The sequence below is a fragment of the Capra hircus genome, chromosome 2 (assembly GCF_001704415.2).
Source record: "Capra hircus breed San Clemente chromosome 2, ASM170441v1, whole genome shotgun sequence".
NCBI lineage: Eukaryota > Metazoa > Chordata > Mammalia > Artiodactyla > Bovidae > Capra > Capra hircus.
In genome coordinates, this window is record NC_030809.1 from 10412408 (window position 1) to 10423272 (window position 10865).

Here is a 10865-nt window from a genome sequence, read left to right on the forward strand (position 1 = left end):
TCTCATGATCCCCTCCTTGGGTTTGATTAATTAGCTGGAGCAGCTCACAGAACTCAAGAAAACAGTTTACTCATTAGGTTACTGGTTTATTATAAGAGGATACAGCTCAGGAAGAGCCAGACGGAAGAGATGCATAGGGCAAAGTATATGGCCAGGGGTACATGGCTTCCATGGGGCTTCTCCAGTGGTGCAGTGGCAAAGAATCCGCCTGCAGTGCAGGAGATTCAGGAGACATGGGTTCTATCCCTGGGTCAGGAAGATCCCCTGGAGGAGGACATGGCAACCCACTCCAGTATTCTTGCCTGGAGAATCCCATGCACAGAGGAGCCTGATGGGCTATAGTCCATAGGGTTGCAAAGAGTCAGACATGACTGAAATGATTGAGCATGCACACGTGCATGGCTTCCATGCCCTCTCCAGGCCTACTACACTCCCCGTATCTCCATGTGTTCACTAACCAAGAAGCTCTCTGAACTTCTGGTTACATGAGCATGATTAATTAAATAATTGGCCTTTGGTGATTGATCTAACCTTGAGCCCTCCACCCCTCCCCAGAGGTTGGAATTGGGGCTGAAAGTTCCAATCAACTAAACACCAGGTTGGTTCCCCTGGCAACTAGCCCCCATCCTTAGGGGTTTTTACAAAAGCCAAGCTATTAACATACTCAGGAGTGGTTGAAAGGGTTTGTTTTGAATTAAAAAGGACATCTTTATCTCTTTTATCACTTAGAAGAAAATTTTAGGAGCTCTCTGCTCCGATTGAGACAAAGTCAAATACATATTTCTTATTATGAATCATAATATCACATCCATGTTATAGCCAAACTGGGCTGTTTGTTCTTTAACTAAGTTACCTTTCTATGTATATGGCTTCTTAAGTCCTGCCTCTTCTGCCATAGTCTTCCTTCTCTGCTTGAGGTAAATGCTATACCACTTATTAGTCATTTACCATATAATACCCTTTCTTTTAAGTGCTGCACTCAATAATGTCAGCAAATTTGGAAAACTCAGCAGTGGCCACAGGACTGGAAAAGGTCAGTTTTCATTCCAATCCCAAAGAAAGACAATGCCAAAGAATGGTCAAACTACTGCACAATTGCACTCATCTCACATTCTAGTAAAGTAATGCTCAAAACTCTCCAAGCCAGGCTTCAGCAATACGTGAACCGTGAACTTCCTGATGTTCAATCTGGTTTTAGAAAAGGCAGAGGAACCAGAGATCAAATTGCCAACATCCTCTGGATCATTGAAAAAGCAAGAGAGTTCCAGAAAAACATCTATTTCTGCTTTATTGCGGAGAAGGCAGTGGTACCCCACTCCAGTACTCTTGTCTGGAAAATCCCATGGACGGAGGAGCCTGGTAGGCTGCAGTCCATGGGGTCGCTAAGAGTCAGACACGACTGAGCGACTTCACTTTCACTTTTCACTTTCATGCATTGGAGAAGGAAATGGCAACCTACTCCAGTGTTCTTGCCTGGAGAATCCCAGGGACAGGGGAGCCTGGTGGGCTGCTGTCTCTGGGGTTGCACAGAGTCGGACAGTGACTTAGCAGCAGCAGCAGCAGCAGCTGTTTTATTGACTATGCCAAAGCCTTTGACTGTGTGGATCACAATAAACTGTAGAAAATTCTGAAAGAGATGGGAATACCAGACCACCTGACCGGCATCTTGAGAAACCTATATGCAGGTCAGGAAGCAACATGGAACATGGACTGGACATGGAACAACAGACTGGTTCCAAATAGGAAAAGGAGTACATCAAGGCTGTATATTGTCACCATGCTTATTTAACTACTATGCAGAGTACATCATGAGAAACGCTGGGCTGGAAGAAGCACAAACTGGAATCAAGATTGCCGGGAGAAATATCAATAACCTGAGATATGCAGATGACATCACCCTTATGGCAGAAAGTGAAGAGAAACTAAAAAGCCTCTTGATAAAAGTGAAAGAGGAGAGTGAAAAAGTTGGCTTAAAGCTCAACATTCAGAAAACGAAGATCATGGCATCCGGTCCCATCACTTCATGGGAAATAGATGGGGAAACAGTGGAAACAGTGTCAGACTTTATTTTGGGGGGCTCCAAAATCACTGCAGATGGTGACTGCAGCCATGAAATTAAAAGACGCTTACTCCTTGGAAGAAAAGTTATGACCAACCTAGACAGCATATTCAAAAGCAGAGACATTACTTTACCGACTAAGGTCCATCTAGTCAAGGCTATGATTTTTCCAGTAGTCATGTATGGATGTGAAAGTTGGACTGTGAAGAAGGCTGAGCACCGAAGAATTGATGTGTTTGAACTGTGGTGTTGGAGAAGACTCTTGAGAGTCCCTTGGACTGCAAGGAGATCCAACCAGTCCATTCTGAAGGAGATCAGCCCTGGGATTTCTTTGGAAGGAATGATGCTAAAGCTGAAGCTCCAGTACTTTGGTCACCTCATGCGAAGAGTTGACTCATTGGAAAAGACTCTGATGCTGGGAGGGATTGGGGGCAGGGGGAGAAGGGGACAACAGAGGATGAGATGGCTGGATGGCATCACAGACTCGATGGACGTGAGTCTGAGTGAACTCCGGGAGATGGTGATGGACAGGGAGGCCTGGCATGCTGCGATTCATGGGGTCGCAAAGAGTCGGACACGACTGAGCAACTGAACTAAACTGAACTGAACTGAAGAACTTTTTATCTAGTACTTCTGAAAATGCTATGAGATGGGTACTGTCATTGTCCACATTTTAGTAGGGAGGTCCAAAGAAGTTCTTAATTTAGGGTTGAACAAGACTGTGGAGGGTTAACAGTCCTCTGTAACTGATAGTCAGGCTCCAAGAGACTGTGCTTCTAATTACCTACCAGCATAGTACTCTGCATACAGAAGTTACTTAGTAAGTGTTAATAATTAACTTTATTTTCATTTTCTGTTTATAGAGAAAGCATGATTTATAAGCTTTAAAAACACATGTGTTATGTTAATAGCCAGAACTTTAGGTAAGTAGAGGAAATGAATCTTCTAACATGTTACTTAATATTGGTTAATTTTTTTGTGTGTGTGTTCCTTAGGCTGATATTTTGGATGTCAATCAGATATTTAAAGATTTGGCCATGATGATCCATGACCAAGGTGATATCATTGGTATGTATTATTGATACCTTTAACATAAAGGTGAGTGGATAGTTTTTGTATGCAAAGAAGTCAGTAAGCTGTGTCTTAGGAATCTAGGAATACCATTTAAAAATCACTAAATTCATTTTCTTAGCAATTTTCTTACCTTGTCAAATGTGGAAATTAAAATGAGGCTTCCATGAATAGCCCATTCACTTGCCGTAGCCTCATGTTAAGTCTTTGGTTGTTTAGGGAAATAGCTGTCAGCTTCTCAGTTTTTATCTCCAGAAACTTGCACAACTATGGGATTCGAAACCCTTTTTAAAAAAAAGTTTTTATTTGGAAATAATTTCAAGTTCACAAAAAGTTGCAAAAATGAAAATAACAAGGAACTCCTTTATAAGCTTTACTTAGATTTACTTCTTGTTAACATTCTACCCCATTTGCTTTTTATTTGCACTCTTTTTATTTACCTGATTTTTTTCTGAACTGTTTGTGGATGATTTGCATACTTCATCACCCTCTACCTCTAAATAATTCTTCAGTGTTTATTTCCAAAGAAGAGGGCTGTTCTCTTATGGGGCTGGTAGCTTTTGATCTCATGGCTGGATAGTTGGAGTGATGGTGGTGAACAGGACCCTTAGCATCAGAATGCTCTTCAGTTTGCAGTCTTGAAACATCCGACTGTGGTAAAACATCCTCTGCCCTTCTCTTTTGCAGACAGCATAGAAGCCAATGTGGAAAGCTCAGAGGTGCATGTAGAAAGAGCCACTGACCAGCTACAGCGAGCTGCTTACTATCAGGTAAAAGCAGGTACAAAAGAAAGTCACTCTGCTGTAGACTCTAGGGGCCATCAGAGTCACTGACACATGGAGAACAGCTGCAGCCGTCTGTTTGGTCTTAAGCTGGAGGCAGGCAGTCGTAATTGCCATCCCAGCCCCATTTTTAGTATTTTCCTTTGCAGAGAGATCTACAAAAAAGGCATCAAACTTTGAATAAACTGACATAAAAGCCGCTTAGCTACAAAGCTATCCCCATAAGCTAGCATGATGCCTAATTTGGGGTAAGGCTAATTTTCTAACCTAAACAGATGAAATTTGTTTCAGTTAGGATAGTAATAGGTACAAAGTAGGACTGTGCCGATAATTTATGTTGACTGTTGCCACAGAAAATGGACAGAGGCTCAACTTGGACTGCTGTTTATATATGAATTAGTTGGCTTATCATATGAGGGTTATTTTGCTGTGAACAAATAGGGGTTAATTGTTCTCCTTTCTGTAAAGTGGTATTTTTCTACATATTATTTGAAACTCTGATTTTACGAACTTTATCCAGGTCTTCACCTCAGTTTACACATGTTGTGAACGAGGTCCTTCTCATTTCTCCTCAACCTGGTGTTGCATGGGTTTTTAGAAACAAATAGCATTTAGTCATTTACCATGTTCCTAAGATAATTGTACTTCCCCTGGGACTGTTCTTAAAGAAATTGTATTAACAGTAGTTTCCTTTTAAAAAGTGAGTGATGACTTTAATATCCAACAGTAAAGAACAGTCAAGTAAATTATCTACATCCACTTCATGTTACTTTATGTGGGAATTAAAAGAGATGTTTATGAAGAGTTTATAATATCACAAATTTTATTCTAAAATATTGAGTGAGAAAACCGTCAGACATGATACAGTATGGTCCCAATTTTGTCAGATAAATGTGCCTGGATAAAAGATCAGAAGGAAATACAATTAAAATGTCAGCTGTTTTATCTGTGGGTGATTATTTTCTCTTCTGCTTGTCTGTATTTTTTACAGTGAACATAAAATTTTATAATAGGTATAAAACCTTTATTCAAATATACATGTACAAATAACTTATTTTATGGCAAATAACACCTTGCAACATAAACAGTTCCTTTGCAAAACTGTATTTGGGAGCATTGAATGAGGACTTGCACTGCTGTCTAGCACTGGTACCTTGAGATTTTTGAGAAGGCGTCTGCATAATCATACACAGTTTAATTTTGCATTACCAGGAGGCCGACTGATGAAGCACTCCTGGAGTTTTATAAACATTTTTTACTTGTTTCATGAGTGTCTTCTTTACATATTTCTCTCCTCAGAAAAAATCTCGCAAGAAGATCTGTATCCTGGTGCTTGTCCTGTCAGTGATTATTGTAATCTTGGGATTTATTTTGTGGCTAGTTAATAAATGAAGTGATTGCCTCCAGCCTTCTCCCGCTGAGCTGTTTTCAAGGGCAAGTGCTTATTGGAGTCTTGCCAGAACAAACTGATCATACGAAGAGAGAATACACCAGAATGTCTTGTAATAATTTAGTTAGAAACTAACTACTAACTAGTCCTTGGAATTAGTGACCTATGGAGACAGTATTTATCAATTTGTGTATACATTTTATTGATTTCTCAAATTAAGAATTAATTTATGTGGATTTTCTTTTCTCTTGTATTCTGATTGCTCATCATCCCAAGTGTTTACTTAAAATTCCATTCTAGATATTCTTGTTTCGGTAGGCTAACACTACAGTCTTGTAATATTGTCTTTTTATGTATATACAAGATTTACCTTTTTACTAGCAACTGAGATAGAATTACTTTTGGTCACCCAGCACATTGGAGTTTGTCAGAAACTGTATAATAAGCCAGCAATTTTTATTATTTAACATTTTAATTTGAATTTCTAAGAAGCCTGTTCCCTATATGCTTTGAAAAATTTTGGCAATGTATTTAACTAGAGAGTAAAAAATTGCACATGTGATCCAGATTAAATGAGAAGTAATGATCTGAGCTGGCCAGCTATTGGGGAATATGTGTTAATCTGGGTTTAAAGTTTATTACTTGTTAGTGTCATTGACTGCAGTTCATCCATATATATGCTAAACCATCTTGTCCACTTTTTGAAGAGGTTAATTGAATCAACATTGCGATGCTCTGTGGCGTTCCTCTCCCACCTGTCTGTATAGAATGGGAGAATTAGACAAAGCGTGCTTTTGGAAAGCAAACAGGAATTGTTTGGAATGATTTAATCTTCTGTTGTTGTTGCTCAGTTGTGGTTCTACATTCCTGGTAAATGATGACTGTTGCCGTCAAAAGGCTGCCCCCTACCCAATAAGGTTTGCTGGGCATTTGGTGGCAGGGAAATTTTAAAAGCTAGACTGAAGTTGGTTTAAAATTTAGAATTTAGTCCTGTGAACTGGCAAGAAAACAAAGAAAAGGTACTTTTTTTGTAAATAATATTGGTTTGGAATAGTGATGTTAGAATTATCCTAATTTATGAACAAGAGGTTAATCTCTCCATGCATAGTTTTAGACCAAAAAAAATGTTTCAATAAAAGATTGCTGTCTTGTAATATAAATGTTGTCCACTCCCCTTTTTCACAGGTCTAGGGAAGTTACAGGGGAAGTAATTTTTTTAGGTTCTCAATAAATGTGAATTGGGCCAACAATTTCAGTTCATCCTTTAGTGAATTAGAGGATTTGGCTAGGTATATTTATATTTACTTCTTCCATTCCTTTTAATGTTCCTTAATCTTCTTTTCCTAAAATAATGTGAACAGCAGGGAAACAAGAGCTAAATACTTAAGTTTCTTTGCACTCTTGCATCATTTCACCCTCATAATACAAATAAACATTTTAAAACCTTCTATTATAAGTTTCTATGCGTTAACATCCTAATGCAGTAGATATCAGATGATGTGCTATCCAGAGAAAAACTGAGACCTGCAAGAAAACTGGAGATCAGGTGAGGATTGGTTTGGGGGTGGAAGAGGCCCTTTCCTTGAAGAACAGAATAGAGCTGTTGGGGTGTCACAGAGGCCCAGGCAGCAGCTTCAGAGGTAATTCATTGGTTCTACAATCACTGCCCCTTCAGCTCTAAATTATACTTGGACCTGAATACATCATTTATAATACTCCAGGCAAGGAAAAAAAGGCTTGATTGTAAAAAACAAAACAAAACACTTTCCAGTTTGGGTTAAATGAAGCCACCATAGTTCTGTTCTATTATACTATATAATCCCATGGTGGTGTGGTAATAGTAATCATGGGCCGCAAATATGACCTTGGCCTAGAATTGCAATGGCCTAGAACTTGTAGTAGTTACCAAGAGGTTCTGCTAAATGGGCCTAACAAACCTGTTCACAGAATCATCCTTATCTGTGCTTTGCCCACCTTGAGGGCACCATGGTTTAGGGCAGTGATATTCTTAACTATGTCTTCACATTAGAAACAAAAAAATACTGATATCTTGGTACCCCTACCACAAGATTCTAATTTCGTTAGTGGGGGTTATAGCTTGGATATAGGGACTTTTAAAGCTCCAGATAATTCTCAGGTGTAACCATGGTTGAAAACCACTGGTTTGGAGGTCAAAAACTAGACTCGGGTACAGAAGGCCTGGAGAATCTTAACTCTCTCATTTACTCACTATAGGTATTTGAACAAGTTACTTAACCCATAGGCCCCAAGTGTCCTCAGTTGCTCTCTTATAGCTTTAAATTCTCTGATTATAAGGATCACAAGGGTTTAGTCTGAACATACAAATTCTGTTTGTCTCTTTATTCCTTTCCTTTGCTCTTTCTCCCTTTCTCCTTTATGGAAAGTTTCTCTTCAAGTGAATTAAAACTGTAGTACTGTAGTATAGGGTAGAGTAGAAGTGTCATGCGGGCTACTTCCTCTGTGAATATTCGAGAACAGGAACTTGTTAGCTGCTAGATCTGTGCTCCCTGAACAGGTTTTGTTTTGTTAAGGAGTGGAGATACACTCCCTTGTACCACTAGCAAAAATGTCAAAATGAAATTATGCTTCAGTCAGTACAAATTAAAACACCTTGAGCCTTCTCCCTTCAGTTTTTGTTTTTTTGTATGTTTTTTTTGTGTTTTTTTTTTCCCCCTTCTTCTGTTCAGAGGCAGTTCTCAGTCATGGGAGTGAAACTTACTTTTGGTCACTAAATGCAGACCAGAACTCAACTCAGTGTTAGAACTCAATTCTATCATGTTTCTAGGAGTGGGAATCACCTGCTTCCTCCCTGCTTTTCTAAGCATGTTTAGGGTATCCCTAGGTTTCAAAGAATTTTTCAGTATTGCTTTCCAGCACTATGAATTACAACTACTTCAGAATCTCCACCTTGCCAGGGAATAGCTTGAAAGATTTTGATTCTAACCCTTTCTGCTTTTAAGGTCAACTGAGGAGTTCATTTGAATCCTTATCCAAAATGAAATTTGATTGACAAAATAGTACTTAATTTTTAAGAGATAAACTTGAAATGATAGAATTTTTAATGTGGGACTCTGATTGAGGACCAATTTTTTACAGTCCATGAAGAAATGAGAAAAATAATGTTAGTGGGCTTTTTTTAAAGTGCCATCTTTGAGCTAAGGCTTCCTCACTTTTTAAAAAGATTATGAAAATGAAAAGGTGGTGATGTTAGGTCACAGTCTTCATTTAAAATCTCCTTAGTTGGCAAAATAAAAGTTGATGCCACTGTAGTATTTTCTTTTTCCCCTAGTCCATGACATCTCTAATGTCTGAATCACTCATCTAGACTAGCCCCATCGCTTTACAGCTGAAGAAGCTGAGGCCAAGGATGGTGGTCTGCTGTAGGAATTTAAAGGCTTGTGGAAGTGCTCTCATTGGTCATTTGTGGGGTGATATTAAAGCCCTTACTACAAACAATTCACTATGCTAAACATTTTACATTTATCATCTTATAGCCAGAAAACCATTGAAGAGATGTATTTTTCTTGTCCTCTTTTTATGGATTAGGAAACTGAGGCATAGTAAGTGACCTGGCCAAGGGCACACAGTTTAGGAGCAGTGGAGCCAGGCTTTGATCTCAAGCACACAGACTTCAAAACCATACCTTTAGACCTATGCACTGTCTCCGTTCATCACTAATACAAACTGTCCTTCCACCACCTCTTTCATAAAGCTTTAACAATCCAGAGTAATGGCAATTTCTATTCACTTTTCATGAACATCTTTTCTTTTCTTCAGTTCAGTTCAGTCGCTCAGTTATGTCCGACTCTTTGTGACCCCATGAATCGCAGCATGCCAGGCCTCCCTCACATCCATACATGACCACAGGAAAAACTAGACTAGACGGACCTTAGCACCTTGTCAGTTTTTTGTTCACCACCCGGCTAAATGAAGTTTCCTGATGTATCTACCATCTGTATACAAACATTTGTTTTTGTGTCTCCATCTGATCATTCATATCAAAGATGTTCTAAGGAAGTTTTTTTAATATCAGTATATTCCTTATGTCTTTAGATTCTATTCTAAAGAAGTCTCAAAGTCTAAGAAACTAATCTTTTTTGAGATACCAAAACCCATTGGCAGCTAGTCCAGCAGTCTTTACATTTCAAAAGGTTCACCTTCTAGACTGCTGTCCTCTAGTTTGCATATCTGTACTGACATCATTGGTACCCAAACAAAGAGCATTTTGCTTTAAAAGGCCTAGGTAAGTATGCCATTACATTACATCAGCGGTCAGTGTGAATATTAGCTGTGCTGAAAACAGGGGAAATGGCCAAGGAATAAAGAATTATAAGGGTAAGAATATATTTTCGGTTTCTTGGGTGTATATTCAGCATTATAAGGGATTAAATAATGGACCACCCATGGAAGCTGAGAAATTGAAAGACAAAGCTGACATGTTATTAAGGTCACTGACAGCTAGAAATGCCTTCAATACCACCTCATGCCTGAAAAGGGCATAGGACCTCAAAGGCCCACACAATCTCTCCAGATAAAAGTACCTTCTCTTTTCTGTTATACTCAAAACACTTGAGACGATTTAATTCTTTTTAAGAATCAAGTCCTTGTGCTCAAAGGAGGAAGCTATAGCCAGTTTTCCTGAAACCGAGTTTAGAACTATTGGCCTAGTCTATCTTTGGAATCACAGGGCTGGAAAAGGGGGTATATTAACCCGTTCATTTGATAAGTGACCTGAGAGAATTCCCTAGCAGTCCAGTGGTTAGGACTTGGTGCTTTCACTGCTGTGGCCCCAGGTTCAATCCCTGGTGAGGAAACTAAGATCCTTAAAGCCACACATGCAGCCAAAAAAAAAAAAAAAAAAAATCTGACCAGTTAACATCCTTGCTGGATGAGTTTATTATGCTTTTGAAGACCAGTGGAAAATGTGATTCTCCTAACAGTTGATAATTTTAAATTCTAAGTTAATATGCTACAGTTAAATCTTGATGCCTGGAGATGTCACCCAGGGCAAAATCTTTTTAACAGGTAGATGTTAGATTTAAAATCTAAAGGACCAGTGGTAGGGAATCAGGAGAAGAACTCCACCATAGAAAGAGATAATCTGTTGTGCAATGCCTCTTTATAGGTGAACAGTAATTTTGCATTTGGTTTCCTTAAAAGAAAAAAACAGGTTGGATAATCCTCTCATGTTTTCTACAAAACTGAGAAAGTGTTGGGTTTCAGTTGCATACTAATAATAAATATGATCATATCAACATCAAAGTGTGAGAGAGTGATGATTAAAGAGCATGGGCTTTGGCCTCATACAGATTTAGGTTTGAATCCCGCTCGTTCTAGCGTGAGGCTGGGCAACTCAGTCTCTCTGAGCCTCCCCTCAGGGATCTATAATACCTATTTCAAAGAGAGTTTTAAGGATTAAATGAGATGATCCATATAAACTACATTCTTGCCCAAATAAGCACTCAGTAGACATAAGCCAGTACTCTTGCCTGGAAAATCCCATGGATGGAGGAGCCTGGTGGGCTACAGTCCATGGAGTCAC

General features: G+C 39.0%; 1 protein-coding gene across 1 annotated transcript in view; it reads left to right on the forward strand.

The window, feature by feature from the left end:
* Positions 1–7944, forward strand: part of STX12 (syntaxin 12) — a 37795-nt gene extending 29851 nt beyond the window's left edge. The window contains exons 7-9 of the mRNA XM_005676789.3: positions 3055–3127; positions 3818–3900; positions 5212–7944. Of these exons, the coding sequence (XP_005676846.2) occupies positions 3055–3127; positions 3818–3900; positions 5212–5304 (249 nt within the window). The 3' untranslated portion in view covers positions 5305–7944. The remainder of the gene's footprint in view (positions 1–3054; positions 3128–3817; positions 3901–5211) is intronic.